The following is a 16876-nucleotide window of genomic DNA, read 5'->3' as shown; positions in this document are numbered from 1 at the left end:
GTTTTCGAAGATATTTAACTAGTCCAAAAATTAGGGTGTTTGTAGCAAGCTATCGATTATGCTGATAGGGCAACTGTAGTAGAAACAACAGAGCAGATGAAGGTGGAAAAGGCAGTCCTTGGTGTGACATGGGGCACCATTCCTTGTTGATGCCTTAGGTTTTGCTAATGACACTAGTCTGAAGACATCAAAGGACAGGTGACACCTTGCTTCCCTGCTGCATCCTCCAAGGAAAGGTATAAGAAGGGCCGGAAGCAGGACATGGTGCAGGGAGGTCCGTGTGGCACAGTACTGTGGCTCTGCTGCTAGGTGCACGAAGTTGGGTCTGGGATCCAGACCTCACCAGTACTACCAGTATACAAATGGTGCCTTCAGACGGGTCTGACCTCAAGGCAAACAGCGATAAAAGACTGTGACAGCAGGCAGAAATTCCTGCTGAATTCTTCAATACTCTTTGGTAAGTATCAGAAGAGCTTACAAAAGCGTGACCATCTCTGTACCACTGACAAGGGGTTCTAGAGTCTGTTTGCAGAGCACTTGAGCTGATGTTTTGAGTTGTGTACACTGTATATTCTGCCTGATGCCAGTGGTCCTTAGGAAGTGGGAGCGTAATGCCTGCTGTGGAAAGCCTGCAGCAGGGGTCCAGCACGCCACATCTCTCACCTACTTGTTCTCTCAGGATGGTGAAAAATTACATTGCACTGTTGTAGGTTGTAGATTTGGTATCACAGTATTCCACAGAGATAAGGGAGAAGGTCACATCTCTTCTAAGTGTTCACCATTTCCCTTAGCTGCTGTGAAAAGGTTGCAGCAAAATGCATGTGCTCTTCCCTCTTCCTTGGGTGTGTAAATACAGTTCTCCATTCATTCATTGGTGTGAAAAGAAGAGTTTAATATATTCAAAGTTTTGCCATCTAACCTGAGCAGTTCCCAAATGGCAGTGCAGCACTGCTGTCTTTCACAGGAAGTGCCAAAATTCGTGGAGATGTAGGAATGTGGGAGCACTTGGCCAGCTGGGCAAGGGGCGACTGCCTTTATCAAGCCCAACAGCAGGTCCAGGTACAAGTTAGACTTTCATTCCTATAAGCTGATACTTATGTAAGCCGCTGTAAATTATAGTGCCTTTTCTAGAAGTGGGAAAACTATTTTCTTCAGGTTTACCTTTTTTACACCTTGTATCTGTATGATATCAATTAAAGCCTAGTGGAAAAAAACGCAAATACAGCACTGAAGTTGTAAGCAAAATGATGAATTCTCAACAGATGCAATAACTTGAGACTTCACTTTCTTTTTCTTGAGCACCACAGTACTCAGGAGTATGGAGGATGCCTGGACATTTGGGAGGAGGTTTTTCCTCCTCAAGTACTGAAGGCACAGAGGGTTTTGCCTGGAGTTTTCAGACCTATCACTGCCCACAGGTCTGCCTGCCTTTCCCCCATTCAGAAAGGTGCTCAGCCTGTCCTTCCTGCCCAGCCTCCATCTGTCTCTGCTGACATAGCCCACGAGAGGTAGGAGAAGACATTAATAGCCATAAGTGTCTCAAAATCATCATTTACTCTTTGTTTTAGAGCCAGGGCTAAAAGTTCAGGCATGCCTCTGAGGATGGTCAGGAACAGGAGGAACTAAGCACAGAATATTTTTGGACTGTAACTGTCCTTTTTGTGAGAAAGTACTTTCTTCATCTCAGTTTAAAGAAAATTCTGTAAGAAAGACACATTGTGAATACCTTCATTTGCTTCTCAGCTCTCAAAGCCTTTAGAAGACCAAGAAAACAAGAGTATTGAATGGCTCAAATGAAAGCTCAGGTGTAGAAAAGGAATGTGGAAGATTGTGCTTAATGGAATAAAAATATGCAGGTAAATGACAAATTTGCCTTAGCATTGGTGATGTAGAGCTGCTGTAGCTGGGAAAAGCTGTACCAGAGCTGGAGACATTCCAGTCTTTTTGGGTATATAAAGTCTGACACAAGAAAGAGGATTCAGAGAGCTCCTTGAATTGGTAAGAAACATAAAGGCTGTAAAATATCTTTTATTTTCATTCCACAGTGGGACAGACCCTTTGAAATCTCAAGTACTTTTGAAAGATAAGAAAGTAATTTCTTCCTCTCAACAATGCTGTTTAGCAACCAAATTCTTCTTAATTTGGAGGCAAATTCTTTTTCTGTTATTGTCTTTTGGTTTTTGTTAAAGTTGGGGTTTGTTGCATTTTTTGGATGCATGTTGCAAGATGCCATTTATCCTCCAGACTTAGGAAAGCATTATGCCTTAAAGCCTTAATCTTGCCTTAGGATGCCAGATCAATGATAGTTTTGTTTGGATGTAGCTGGGAGGATTTTTGGAGCTAAGCTACACTTGGAGGATGAGTTTGTGAGGAAAGAGGCAGTTATGCTTAAGCAACGTGGTGGATATACCCAAAGTAGCAATTAACACAGAGAAAGTTTGAACATTTCTCATGCATTCTTCTGATTGCAAAGCACTTCTTATATAACCACAGTTTTCCAGAAGTGCTGTTAAGTCATCCCAAATTGGCTTTTCCTGTTATACAGGAAGAGCATTCCCACAAATGCAACTCGTGCTCAAATACACATATCTGCATTGACTGTGCAGCTGTCCTCAGGGCTAGGAAAACCAGGTTACACTATTATTTTATTATTTTTTTTTTAATGATGACCATTCAAGGCATTTGAAATTTTGGTAAATGCCGTGTGAGCTCCCTGTTAGGAAGAGCTGTCCTTTAAGAACCTCATTTCAACATAACCTCCTATATTGACAGTTGGCTTCACAAGCTCTTGCACAAAAAAAAATCAGTAAAACCTCTTGATAACTGGAGAGGGAATTGCAGTACATTCCTATTCTGGAAGCTTACAAAGAAATTGTAGTAATCCCTGTGGGCTGCAGAAGAGACATTGTGCCCATGGGCAATGATTCGGGTAAAACTGAGGAGCTTTTATGAATTCCTCTTTAAAAAAGCAATTCACTCAGAATAGCCTACACCATATTAACTTCTGAACACATTTATCTTTTGCTAGCAGAGGTGATTATCTAGTGAACTGAAATATCCCAGCTATAATGCTTGTTTGAAAATTATAAAAAGTGGCATTCAGTAATGTGTTCTTCCCAGGTTTTCAACAAAACTAAATGTGATGATTAATGAGAGAATGAATCCATATTCCCTTAGGTTAATTGAATTTGTCTGCTTGCCACCCACACATTCCATTCTTTCAAGTTAATAGAAGTTTATTATCATTGAGATCATTCATGATTGGACTGATTTTTTTTTGTGGAAGATTTTATGTTTCATCAAATGCAAGATTTAATGCTTTATTTTTATCTGTCTTGAGTTCATCTTGGAATAGTTTGGAGTGGTTTTTACTTTTTATTCAGTACCCAAACTACTAAAAGACTGATGCACTGTAGTTCTGCAAAGAAAGCAAGATACAACTAACAGAAATTATTCCAAAGGACACTTACATTCAGCATTAAATTGATTTTGGAGTTAGTGTCTATATTGAGACTGTGTAAGAAGCAATGAATATTTTCCATTTACATTTCAACAGAAATAATTTTTCATTTTGAGTTTGGGTAATATTTTTAGCTTAATTCCCTGTTCTGAATGGGGAAAAAAAAGTAAAGACAAATATATAGTAAATACAACATTCTGAATCCTTTAACTCCTTTTTTTCAAGTTAAAGATCTCATTATACATGGCAGCATACCACCACAAAAAGTAATTTCAAACCCAGAGATGATGTGATCACCTAGTTTGACCTTCTAAAACACAATAGTCAAGAATCTAGTCCAATAATACTTAGATCAAAGAAATTGTTTCTCTTTGATCTATATTACTTTGCATATTTTATTTAGATGTCTAAACCTGATCTTTAAAAGTCAAATGAAGAATCCATAACATACCTAAGTTGTTGCTCAGGCAATTTAACAGTGTTGTTAAAATGTGGGTGTATTTCTAGTCTTTCTCTAAGCAATGCATCACATTATGCCCTCTCCTGCTATGCAGAAGATCTCTATTTGTAGGCTTTATCATACTGTATTTTGATATTTGCTTGGGCAAATTAAGGAGAATATACTTCATTAGTTTGCTGTGATATGAATAATCGTACGAAACATCAGGTTTATATCATTCTTGTATCCCTATTTTGAAGTCTTTTAATTTTTCCTTATGCAAGGTGAAGAAATCAAAACTAGACATAGTTTTCCGATAATTAAGATGTGTACAGGGAATGTTCACGTTCTAATTGGCATTTGATTGCATTTTTTAAAATATCTTCTATCCATATTAGAAGTGCAAATGCTTCTTTCAAATAATCCTCCTCTGCCATGTAAAGAAGTGGGGATCACCAGCTACTGAATCTGATTTTGGGAAGAGTACAGACAGAAGAGTAAAGCTCTGCATTTCTGAGGCAATACAGATTTACTCATTATGTCCTCTGCTAAAAGACCTCCATGCACTTACTCCTGCTCTGCATACAGCAGGTATTGAATGGCTACAGTGATGACTGAGTAAAACCCCAGTAAGGATGGGGACAACCTCCACCAAGATGTTTAGGAGCTGATGTTTTTGCCCTGTTAGGAGAGGCTGAGGGACAAGGGCTGGTACAAGTAGAGCTGGAGGAGACTTCATGGTAGTCTGTCCATAGCGCCAAGATGGTCATCAAGAAGACAGAGCAGGGCTCTTTCAGTGGTGTGTAGTGGGGGGGTAAGAGACAACAGACCGTCTACAAGGGAAGACTTTCCCACCATGAATATGATTGAGCATTGGAACAGCTTGCCTAGAAATGTTCTTGAGATTTGCAAGTCCCAGATGAATAAATTCATGAGCAACCTAGTCTGACCTCATAGGTGACCTTGCTTTGAGCAGGAGGTTGGATGAGAGACCCCTTGGGCTTTCCTCCAGCTGAATTATTCTGTGATTCTGTGAAGTTAACTGCAATAAAAATAAGCAAAAGGACTTAGAAAAATATTGGAAAAGAGAGTCATTCTTATCTTTCATGAATCTTTTCATTTTAATCAGACCCTCAGACATACTGGCATCAGATTCGTTATGATGACTTCAGAAGCTGACATCAGAATTCCCCATGGGGTTTTTTGTGGATGTACGCAAAAAGTGATCTGTTAGCATTGCTGCTAGCCACTGGGTGCTGGAAGAGAGATCAGCATTTCTTTAGGTAAACTCTGGTTTTGAAAGATGTTGGCCATAAAAATCTACTTTAGGTCAAAATGACGCATTCACTTCCTTTCTCATGTTGCATTCCTGACCACCAACTATTTCTAGGTGCTTTACACCTTCTTATTTTGGACTAAGGTATGTTCCTACTCCATTGGAACTGGTATTAAAGCCATTCCCATGGGACCAGGAGCCAGGTAGATGCAGTAGACCCAACCACTGAACAATTGCCCTTTCATATCAAGTCCTCCTTTTGCTCTATCTAGATGTTTATACAGTTGTCATCGTGCTCTGAAAGTTACTCTGCATATTATTCTTTATAGCTGTCATGTAGCAATAAAAACTCCTTTTTCTGTCCCTATCTTTGTAATTTTTATTAAAGTGAAGTTCTCTCCCCTTTTTTTCATGCACACTTCAGGAAAGCTTGCTACTAGGTGCTGCTGGTTTGAGCTTCTCAGATTCACAGCTTTTTGATCTCTTGTCTCTTACTGGGTAGACTTTGTCATAGCAGTTCTGACACTTCATCCTGGGAAATGATACACAGCCATGCCCTGTCATTATCACCTACATGCTACTGAGGTGGTAATTTCCCAATGCCAAGCTCTGTATTCGCATGGTGACAAAACATCCTCAGCTGAAAGAGTGCGCAAGTGAATAACAAATGATGGGAACGGCAGGGATATTACCCTGTACCTCATGAAGTTATAAATTTGATGAGGTGTTTGCACAATAAGCAAAGTATCAGCTCAGATGCTGTTTAAAACTAATTATAAAACATTATATCTTTTTATTTCACAAAATATAATGCTGATTGCATAAATGGGGAACAAGGTCACCAGAAGATGTAAAGGCTGCTTACAAGAGCATGAGGACTTGTACTCAGACCTCCTAGACAGTTGCTGGTCCTACGGGTCTGTCCTTTTCCTCCACTCCCAAAAAGGAATGACCCTTAGGATGACCATTATGGGTATCCCAGCAAATCTCAGCTTCAGAAATGCCAGATAATACCTGATACAGCCTTAGAAAGTGGTTTGGAAACAAAAGAACCCAGCTCTTCTGTTCCCAGGACATGTTTCTCTCACAAAGCTGCTGTTAACAAAATTGCACTGTTACTGTAAAGCAGCTCACTGTAAAAAGTGGCGCCATCCTGCTGAAGAGCGTGTTGTGAAATTACTGCAGCCTCGAATTTGCTTCCCTGTGGCATTTTGCAGTGATAAAAATTACTCAGGGAGAGAGCAAGCCTGTTTACGTTGTCCTGTGCCAGCATCGGCAGTGTATCATGTTGGTGCTGGCATGAAAATATACAGAAAAGAGCTGCTGCATCAAGTTAGGAATGAAGTAGGCTACAAGGAGCAGAGCGTGTCCGGTTCTTATCATGGAGATCACAGCTGCAGTTCCATATTGAAGCTGAAACTTTGCCACTACCCTTTTCATTCATTCCATCTCCTTCCAAAAGCTCCCTGTCTAGAGAGACAGAAATATTTATACTCTTTCATGAGAAAATTGCAATAGTACACACTGAAGACCCCCAAAGCCTGCCTCTCTGCCAGTATATAAACAGTGTTTGGGAGAAAAATACATTCTTTACCTAAATCTGATGCACTGTATTTGCACTGTTTGTTTTTCCTCTACCAGACAGGAGGCAGTGAATAGAGGTATGTGCCCCAAAACCTATGAAGCCTTTGAAGCCCCAGGTGTTACCTTTGCTGGCTGTGTTGGGCCACCCTGCTCACTTCACGTCTTCAGCATTGCACCAGCCTACTGTATTCAGGGTTCTGAAAGGTTCACCCACAGGCAACAATGAACACTTCCAAGAATAAGTGTTACTGGGTGAACGTTTGTGCTAAGGTACTGCCAGCCATAGGATAACTGACTACCTCACAGGTGCTGGGAAGGGCTCCAAGTAAATTAACACATCAACAAACATCTTTTTCTTAGACTGCTTATGCCTTGGACTGCTCTTCAGTTTATCTGATCCATCCATGGAATCATAGAATGGTTAGGGTTGGAAAGGACCTTAAGATCATCTTATTCCAGCCCTCCTGCCATGAACAGGGCTGTCTCACACTAGACCTTGTCTATAGGTGTAAAAAAATGTCTTGTCTATAGGTGTAAAAAATAGCAGGGAAAAAAGAAACCCAGACATGTTAATGGAGGATTTTTAAGTTGTTTGTTCTACATATGAAGGGTAGTGGCTTGAGGCTGCTCTGTGGATGTGGTTTATAGCCCATAGTGATTCCCTTGATTACTGGGCTTTTCTTGTGCTGCAATATTCCTTCTTGTACGCAAAGTGTGGGAATGCTCTTCCAACTCTTAGAACCTCACATGCTTCAAGATGAGGTGTCAGTGAATACTGATGGCAGGTGAGCACCATGGGCACAGGGCTGGAGGTAGAGGTGGCTACAACCTTACAAACACACTGTAAGTGAAAGTGCAGGGCTTCTGAATTCTGAAATTAATTTTAGAATTAATTCTGAATTCTGAAAGTAATTTTAAATATAGGAATAATTTTGCAAAAAGATAACAAAGAAGGGTTTATTTTCCTTTCCTAGAGACTTTATCTGGTTTTTATTTTTAAGGGAGTTGATTGAAGAAAAATCTAGTGACAAATATAAGGTTTTTCCTAAGGCAAATTGAAGCCACTTTTCAGACTACGATAAAAGATGAATGGGCTGGGAAGTGACTGAGCTGAAGGTAAAATAGCTGGGTATGCTTCTATGCCAATTACAGTCATTACAGTATTGATGTACTGTACACTTACAAGTATTGAATATTGATACAGTACCCTGAGTAATTTTCATTACATTTTAGATTATTCTTGGGCAGTGTGCTGCAGAACAGGTCATTGAGGGGGACAGTTTTTGTCTCTTCTTCTCCTCTGTCCTCCCGTTTGACTTGGGGCAGAGTTACCCATCCCAGATTTAAAACAGGCTCTGGAAAGTTTGCCACATGTGTGGCAGAAATGCTGGTTTAGCTCTTACCACCCAGGGCACAGGCCAGGCAGTGTTACTGGCCAATGATATGATAATGGTTTGTATGTAAATTTTGCCTCAAGACAGTAAAAACATCGATATCCTCAGTGGGGAACATGGTGAAAAGACCTTGACTGCTCCTGAGGCAGCAGGGTGGATACTGGGGCCCTGGGGCTGAGTGGTGAGTTGCTCTGGCCTTTGCCATACAGATGTCAAAATAAACTGTGCTATTTTAGAAATGTGAAAGTGATAGAAAATGTCATGTTACCAACCAGTCAGTACTATGAGATCTACAGGATGTAAGTAACTCTGAGTTTGCTGTAAGAATTATTATTACAAAATGGATTGCTAATGTAAAATGATTTCTGAAATATCCCTGAAGAGAGAACTAGAAAAAATAGCGAAGATGTAACAGTGAGTGACCTCTATAGAATGTAGAGCTAGGCTATCACTCAAACACTGGATAAGGAAGAGCTGACAACAAACATATCCCTTTCCCAAGAGAAGAAGGAGTTTTGTCTTGGGAGGGTGAGGATGGGAAGTGTCATGTCTGGGAGACAAAACCCTTGGACTCACCAACCCCTTTCTCAACAAAAAGTCATATATCTGGGCTGGAATTACCTACAAGAGGTTGGCAATTGTCCCAGTAGGATGGTGCCTGGTCTCTCAGCCCCATGTGGACATTCTGCTTCAGGCTTTCAATTCCTTCTCCACAGGGCTCCTGCTGCAATGAAGCAAGCTATTGCATATAATGGAGAGTGACATCTCCAAAATATTCCTATCCAAAATACTGCACGAATATTGTACTGAACTCTGTAGTGGGGATTAAAACATCAGAGACAATTCAATTAAATTAAAACTTATTATTGCAGGGCTGAGGAAGAACTGGGAGATGTAATGGTGGGGTTAAGTACATGATGGCTAAGGGAATAGAAAAAGTGATGGACAGAGGAGTTTGAGCTGTCAGCTCCATCTGCTATGCCTCCTAAGCAAAACATGTCTAAAGGCTGAAATGTCTTTCTGAAGTAACAGCTGCATGCTTGAGGTTGGGAGGAATGTGGTCTTGGAGCTGCAAAACTGCAAAAAACCTTTTCTGCATCATAGGAAGAGCCTGACTTCCGTCGGAGTGAGAGAACAGAAATAACCTCCTCTTTGTATGTTCACCTCCCCAGTTGTAAATCAGGATGGCCAGCCTCTCATCGAAGGCAAACTTAAAGAGAAGCAAGTCCGGTGGAAGTTTATTAAAAGGTGGAAAACTCGCTACTTCACCCTGGCTGGCAATCAGCTGCTTTTTCGGAAAGGAAAATCTGTAAGTCAGAAAACCATCAATTAGATTTCTCTCTCTCCCTCTTCCCCAGCACCCTTTCCCAGCAGTTTTTACCATTCAGCTTTGCCTGTGGTCTCTGTATGCCACATGGCCAACTTCAGCCAAGGGGCTGCTCACCATCTTTGGTTACAATTTTCTCTCTGGATCAAAAGTGTGTGATTTCTGCAAGTACTCAGTCTCACACTGGCTCTGCTCTTGTTCAGCCAACAAATGCCTTTGGCTCAACATTGTGACACAGTAATTTATACCCTACTAACGGGTGACCTGTGCCTGTGCATTGTTGCTCTGCCTCGAGGCATCCCAGGGTCACCTCACAGATACTGCAAAAGCTTCTGTTCCTGAATGAATTACAGTGGGCTCAAAAATCGCTTCCACTTTTGACCAGCAAGTATGTCCTTGTATAAACATAAATCTGATAAATCCTGCTCAGGTAAATGTATTTTTTTCACTTGCAAAGTGCATGACATGGGATAGGAAGGCATGTAGCAGCCACAGCCAATGTGCTCAAAAGTGAGCTGTCATTTCTGGGTGCCCAATTTTCATGGGACCAGCAATGCTCGGGGGCAAGAAAGTCAGGCCCTTCTGAACACCTCAGGGCAGTCTCCATAATCAAGCCATGGTTCACCTTTTTAGAAAGTCTAGCCTCCTTTTGTACATTAGTAACTGCTCTTGAGATGATGGCATTATAATTGGTGTTATTTGTGCAGGAAATGTAAGCATGTGTAAAGCAAGGTGCTGCTGAAATGTTTTTCTCCCAAAGGAATGTGGGTTTTTTTTTTTTGCTTTCATTTCTGTCCTCATCTAAATTCAGAGAAATTCTGCTGAAATGCCTGTGAAATTGTTTGAAGGTCATACTGATTGGATTTGGAGACAAGTGTGTCCCAGGGTATGGAAGAGCAGGTAGCTGAATCCAGTCCTCATTAGTTATTATTTCTCAATTATTAGAAAATAACTCCAGCTTTACACAATGAAAATTATTATTAGCCTTTTTCTGACTTTTAGTGACTTTTTCTGATGTTTTTGTTGAGATTCTGTGGACAATTTAACCCATACATGTACCATAACTGCAGCTCAGTACCAGCTAATGCTCACTTTTGAAAGAGTATCAGAATAATTGTCATTATAGACCAGTCAGCCTTACCTCCATCCCTGAAAAGGTGATGGAACAACTTATTCTTGACTCCATATCTAGGCATTTCAAGGATGAGGGGGTTATTAAGAACAGCCAACATGGTTTTATGAGGGGGAAGTCATGTTTGACCAACCTTATAGCCTTCTATGAGGAAGTGACTAGGTGGAGGGATGATGGTAGAGAGGTAGATGTGGTTTTTCTTGATTTCAGTAAGGCATTTGATACTGTCTCCCACAGCATTCTCATAGATAAGCTAAGGAAGTGTGGGCTTGATGATCAGGTAGTGAGGTGGATCAAGAACTGGTTGAAAGGAAGAAGGTAGAGAGTTGTGGTCAATGGGGCAGAATCTAGCTGGAGGTCTGTGACTAGTGGAGTCCCTCAGGGGTCGGTGCTGGGACCAGTGCTGTTTAATATTTTCATCAACAACCTGGATGAGGGAACTGAGTGTACCCTCAGCAAGTTCGCTGATGACACTAAACTGGGAGGAGTGGCTGACACACCAGAAGGCTGTGCTGCCATTCAGTGAGACTTGGACAGGCTGGAGAGTTGGGCAGGGAGAAACTTGATGAAATTCAACAAGGGCAAGTGTAGAGTCTTGCATCTGGGGAAGAACAACCCCATGTACCAGTACATGTTGGGGGTTGACCTGCTGGAAAGGAGTGAAGGGGAAAGGGACCTGGGGGTCCTGGTGGATAGGAGGATGACCATGAGCCAGCAATGTGCCCTTGTGGCCAAGAAGGCCAATGGCATCCTAGGGTGCATTAGAAAGGGTGTGGTTAGTAGGGCAAGAGAGGTTCTCCTCCCCCTCTACTCTGCCTTGGAATATTGCATCCAGTTCTGGGCCCCTCAGTTCAAGAAGGACAGGAAACTGCTTGAAAGAGTCCAGCGCAGAGCCACAAAGATGATGAAGGGAGTGGAACACCTCCCTTATGAGGAGAGGCTGAGGGAGCTGGGTCTCTTTAGCTTGGAGGAGACTGAGGGGTGACCTCATCAGTGTTTACAGATATGTAAAGGGTGGGTATCAGGATGATGGAGCTAGGTTTTTTTCCAGTGATATCCAATGACAGGACGAGGGGCAATGGGTGTAAACGAGCATAGGAGGTTCCACATGAACATCAGGAAGAACTTCTTTACTGTGAGAGTGACAGAGCACTGGAACAGGTTGCCCAGGGAGGTTGTGGAGTCTCCTACATTGGAGATATTCAAGGCCCGCCTGGACAAGTTCCTGTGTGAAGTACTCTAGGTTACCCTGCTCTTGCAGGGGGGTTGGACTAGATGATCTTTCGAGGTCCTTTCCAACCCTTGGGATTCTGTGATTCTGTGATTATTTAGCAAGTTGATTGGCTTATAGAATTGTATTTAATGGAATGGCTTTAATTAGCTCTCAAAACAAGACAGGCATAAGGCACATCAGAATACCCTGATTACACCTGGGTGCAATCGCCTCATTACATTTGCATTCTCAGTGCTCCCCGTGCTCATGCAGAGAACATACAATGCGTCACAAGCAGGTGAAGCTGGCAGTTTAGATTGTTGAATAGCAGATTTTGTTCAAGAGATTGACTTTTCCTTTTTTCCTGGCAAACTGGAGGCTTCTTTGCTTCTTTTTCAAGTTGAAAACAAGCACCTGGACTGGTTCTTCAGCCTAGCAGGCTGGCGTCCAGCCCTCTGGGGACAGCAGCAGAGTTATTGCGCCTGAGTAATCAGTCTTTCAAGCTGGTGCATTATATCCCATTGCTTCTACATTTTATATCCTTTACTTCTACATTTTTTGCCTAAATTCGAGAGTCAAGTCATGCTGTTAACCATTGCTTGGGTTGCAGCCTGAAGCAAACCTGAGCCCACTGGTTTAGGTTGCACACATGCCCTGGGCTGACTAATGCAGACACCAAACACAAAATTTAAAGCTCTTTAAGCAGGGCTGGAGGTATGAAGCCTGGACACAGTGGTTTGGACAATAAAAGTGTGATTTTCAGACCCTGCAGGAGGTCCCCTCCTGTGCACCTCTGCACCCAGCAGCAGGACCAGCCCCACAGCTTGCCTGCTGAGTGCAGGTGCCAAAAGCAAAGCAAGATGCAGGGCACCAGGCTGTGCCCAGCTAAGGAAGCAGTAGAGATTCTTGCCCAGGTGTATCTGGTGCCTGTTCTGGTCCTGAAAGCCAGAGGGTTTTTACCTGGCAGAGCAGGACAGCTCTGTCCCACCATCTCTGGTGCTGTGGAGCAGGGCTGGGTGCTGTGTGGGTGTTTGGACTTTACGCACTGCTTACTTAAAAATACAGCCTAAGACAGAGGAGGTATTGTGAGATGGCCAGCTGGCTGTGCCTGCTTATTGCTGGAGCCCCACCATGATCCTTCCCTTCATCTGAGTAACCATGCGAACAATGCTGGCTCTGTGTAAGCAACTGTATGGCCAGTGGGTAAAGGGAGGCAGGAGAAAAGCAAAACATAAGAGGTCTGAGAAACAGCCAGATCCTAAACTCCTGGAAAATTGTGGTAAACTCCTCCCACAGAAATGTGCCTAGGGTACAGTCAATTTTCTCTAGCAGGTCAAACACTGTGTGGTAATGAATCACAGAATCATAGGGTGGTTAGGAAGGGAGTATATAATTTTTCCTCGATAGGCTTCTAAGTGTAAGGGTCAGGTTCACAGGGTGTAAAGTATTGCTTATCAAGTCTATTGCTGCTGTTCTGGGCCCCTCACTACAAGAAAGACATTAAGTGGGTCCAGAAAAGGGCAACAAAGCTGGTGAGAGTTCTGGAGCACAAGCCTTACGAGGAGCAGCTGATGGAACTGGGAGTGTTTAGTCTGGAGAAATCTCAGAGGGGACTTTTTCACCCTTTACCACTACCCGAAAGGACATTGTAGTGAGGTGGGGTTTGGTCTCTTCTTGCAGATAACAAGCAACAGGACAAGAGGTAACAGCCTCAAGCTGCACTAGGGGAGGTTTAGATTATGAAAAATTTATTCACAGGCTTCCCAGGAAAGTGGTGGAATCAGCATTCCTGGAAGTTTTCAAAACCTGTGTAGATGAGGCCTTTCGTGATACGGTTTAGTGGTGGTCTTGGCAGTCCTGGGGTAATGGTTGGACTTGATGATCAGTGATTCTATGATTCTAATTGTAGTGGACTATCAAATCCTAGAGAGAAATCACAGCCATTGGGCTTGGGACTTCTTTTGGAAGGTATTTTCGAATGAGCTTTTCCTTAAAGCAGTATATTTTTCCTGGTTCATTCCCAGAAGGACTGAGACATTATTGCACAAGAAATCTCCCTGCCCAGTTCTGGTCATGTTTCAGACCTGAGCTGCTGGGAGAGCAAACAAAGCTGGGGCAGGCAGAGCAGCTCTGGATACTGCAGTTCCCACACCTCAGCCTGTCCAGAGTCATGCTTAGCTCCTGAAAGATACTTAGCCTCTAATTCTCACTCAGATCTGTCCAGATATTTCTAGTATGATAGGAGCAGAAAGCTTTTGGAAAATCTGCCTTACTCCTCTTAGTAAAGTAACTCCTCTTAGTACTCCTAAGTACTCTACTCTTAGTTCTCCTAAGTACTCTAAGTACTCAACTTAGTACTCCTCTTAGTAAAAACCATAAGAAGCTGAACAGCAAAACCAAATATTCTTGAGGAATCAGGGCCTTCAGCTTAAACTTCTCACCTGGAGACCCAATTTGTACATTTTTTATGAGCTCACAGATCTTTTCTCCTGAAGGAAACTTCCATGATTTTGTACTCTTATGCTCCCTGCATCATATTTCTTACAGTGATGCCAAGATTTCCTACACATACCTACTTTATATGTTTTCAAACAAAATTGCAAGGCAGCTGTCCTGTCCCCACTGAGAAATGCCTCACATTCCTGGGTCAGACTCAAAGTATCTGTTCTGTTTTCAGAACCAATAAAAGGAGTTGTTGCTTCCATTTTTGGGTGGAGACTGAGAAGGGGAACAACTTATCACTGCTTAAGAGAAGACAGCTTTCTTCAGGCCACAAGGATTGGCTGGTCTTTGTACCTAGGAAGCGTTTGCCATTGGCACTTGTGCCTGGCACCATTAACAAAGGTGTCTAATTATGAAAAGCCAGAGAAAAGAAAATCTAAGCCCCTGTTGACAGCTGAAGCTGGACTACTAAAAAAACGAAACAACTAAACAACTAAAAAAACCCTAAACAACTAAACAACTAAAAAGTGCAGATGCTGAGGGGGAACAGCTCATAGGCATCAGTGTGGACCTTTGGCTGCTGCATACAATAGGCCCTGACAGCCCATGGGGGAGGGTGGCACTGCATGGGAGCAGGGTTTCTAACTTCCCTAAAGCTCTTTTGGGAAGTCTCCATCAGTGCGTTTGCCCACATGAGCAACATTTACAAGACCAGTTCTACAGACTTCAACTGCTTATTAAGATGATGGAAACCCTTCTGTGTGTCTTCCCTGTGTTTCAGAAGGATGACCCCGATGACTGCCCCATTGAGCTCAGCAAGGTGCAGAGCGTTAAAGTGGTGGCAAAGAAGCGCAGGGACCGCAGCCTGCCCCGGGCCTTTGAGATCTTCACCGACAGCAAAACCTATGTTTTCAAGGCCAAAGATGAGAAGAATGCTGAGGAGTGGCTTCAGTGCATCAACGTTGCTGTTGCACAGGCTAGAGAGAGAGAGAGCCGAGAGGCCACCACCTATCTGTAGAGCTGCTGGCACCTCCATGGCCATGCCAGCAAACCAACGGTGTCTGGGACCACTCCGGTACTGAGCATCCCACTACTGTACCCCGTATCCTGGACCTCTTTTACCTCCAGAAGCCCTGCTGGCTCATGGAGCATGGGAAACCGTGAGTAAGAGCATGCGCTAGCATGGCCCAGGGAGGACTTTGTGCAGTGAAAGGTCTAACACAACCAGGTGATGGAATGCCACCATGTAGGAGTGCTCCCAGGCACTGGGGTCAAACCAGCTTCCACTGCTTTGTGAAATGCAGGGGTTTTTTTCTTCAGCCTAATGGCCTGCAAACCAGGAAACATGGTTAGAAACATGCCAGGGTCTCAACACCTCAGCCTCTACTTCTGAGAGGCACATGATCTCAGTGGCTGTAGACACTGCCAAAAGCGTTCGCTCATGTAAGGACTTTGTTTTCCTCAGTCACTGTCTGTCTGTAAACAGGTAATTTTCCTTCTTATTTAATCTCAGTGTACTTTATCCTTTTACTGTTTGTATGCTGCTCCTTTCAGGTTTGATATTGAACAATTTGAAAGATTTAATACTGATGAAAAATAATTTAAAATATTTAACTGTTTTGATTTTCCCCCTTTCTCCTGCTTTTCCTCCCCTTCCTCCTGAATGTACTTTTTAAAATTAATTTTATTTTATTCTTTTTTTAATTGTCTTCTCCATTCTGTAACTTTTCAAATTTTCTCCAAAACCAGAAAATTCCCAGTTTGCTTTTCTGTGTCACTCTCAAATGATTCCAAACTGGACAAAGTTCTGTAGAAAAGACTGAAACTAAAAAAGGAAAAGGGGAAAATAATGAATGAGAAGTCTGCGAGTGATGAAATGAACTCAGAAATCAGGCAAGGCTGAGCAGAAATAAAATTTGAATTTTTACAACCTAGAAAAATGTAGTTTTTTGCAAAAAAAGTTGTTGCCAAAAAGGTGTGTTTAAGGGAGAGGGGGAAATCAGGAAAAAAAAATGGTGTAATGCTTTTTATTGTAACTGCTGTCTTCCACTCAGTAGCCAAGGGAGCACATGGCTTTTTTCACAGCTCCTTGCAGAGCACAGCAATATAACCCGCTTTCAGAAATACTCTTGTCGACTTCCTATAGTATTTGCTGGGTGAGTTTTGGTATTGGCTTGTGGCCCAGAGGGCAGCAGAGGCAGGTGAGGGTGGTAGCGCTGCCTGGGCAGCTGTGACAGGTGTCATCAAAAGCACATGGGGTACAGGAAGCAAGAGGAATGAACAGGGAAATAAATTCAGGTTAAAGTCTGTTGAGTAAAGCTAATGCTGCTGCTGCTGAGTCCAGCCTGTTCCCAGCGGTCACCACGAGGTTTATATCTCTATCAGAGCTTGCGGTTGAGGCACAGCTTGAATGGCTGTGTACCTCTGAATTCACAGCCTGATTTTCCCACCATGCTAAATATTGCCAGATCTCTTGATTTCCCTGGGCCTGCAGCTGGTGGGTGGCTCTGAGAATGGGGCTCTGGACAGCTCAGTTCTGCCTGTGCTGAACTTCTCTCGCTTTGGGAAAGCGACTGGGGCAGGGCTGGCACCTAAGGCTGGCTGCCCAG

The 16876-nt window shown here is 42.8% G+C and overlaps 1 protein-coding gene across 2 annotated transcripts in view; it reads left to right on the top strand.

Annotated features, from left to right (window-relative positions):
• VEPH1 (ventricular zone expressed PH domain containing 1) overlaps positions 1–16165 on the top strand; it is an 85117-nt gene extending 68952 nt beyond the window's left edge. For both annotated transcript variants that reach the window (XM_005141966.3, XM_005141965.3), the window contains 2 exons: positions 9326–9462; positions 15049–16165. In XM_005141966.3, the coding sequence (XP_005142023.1) occupies positions 9326–9462; positions 15049–15285 (374 nt within the window). In that variant the 3' untranslated portion in view covers positions 15286–16165. The remainder of the gene's footprint in view (positions 1–9325; positions 9463–15048) is intronic.
• The last annotated feature ends 711 nt before the right edge of the window (positions 16166–16876 follow it).

This window comes from Melopsittacus undulatus, chromosome 6 (genome assembly GCF_012275295.1).
Source record: "Melopsittacus undulatus isolate bMelUnd1 chromosome 6, bMelUnd1.mat.Z, whole genome shotgun sequence".
Lineage (NCBI taxonomy): Eukaryota > Metazoa > Chordata > Aves > Psittaciformes > Psittaculidae > Melopsittacus > Melopsittacus undulatus.
The sequence above is the reverse complement of the archived record's forward strand: the minus strand, read 5'-3'. Positions and strand labels throughout refer to the sequence as shown.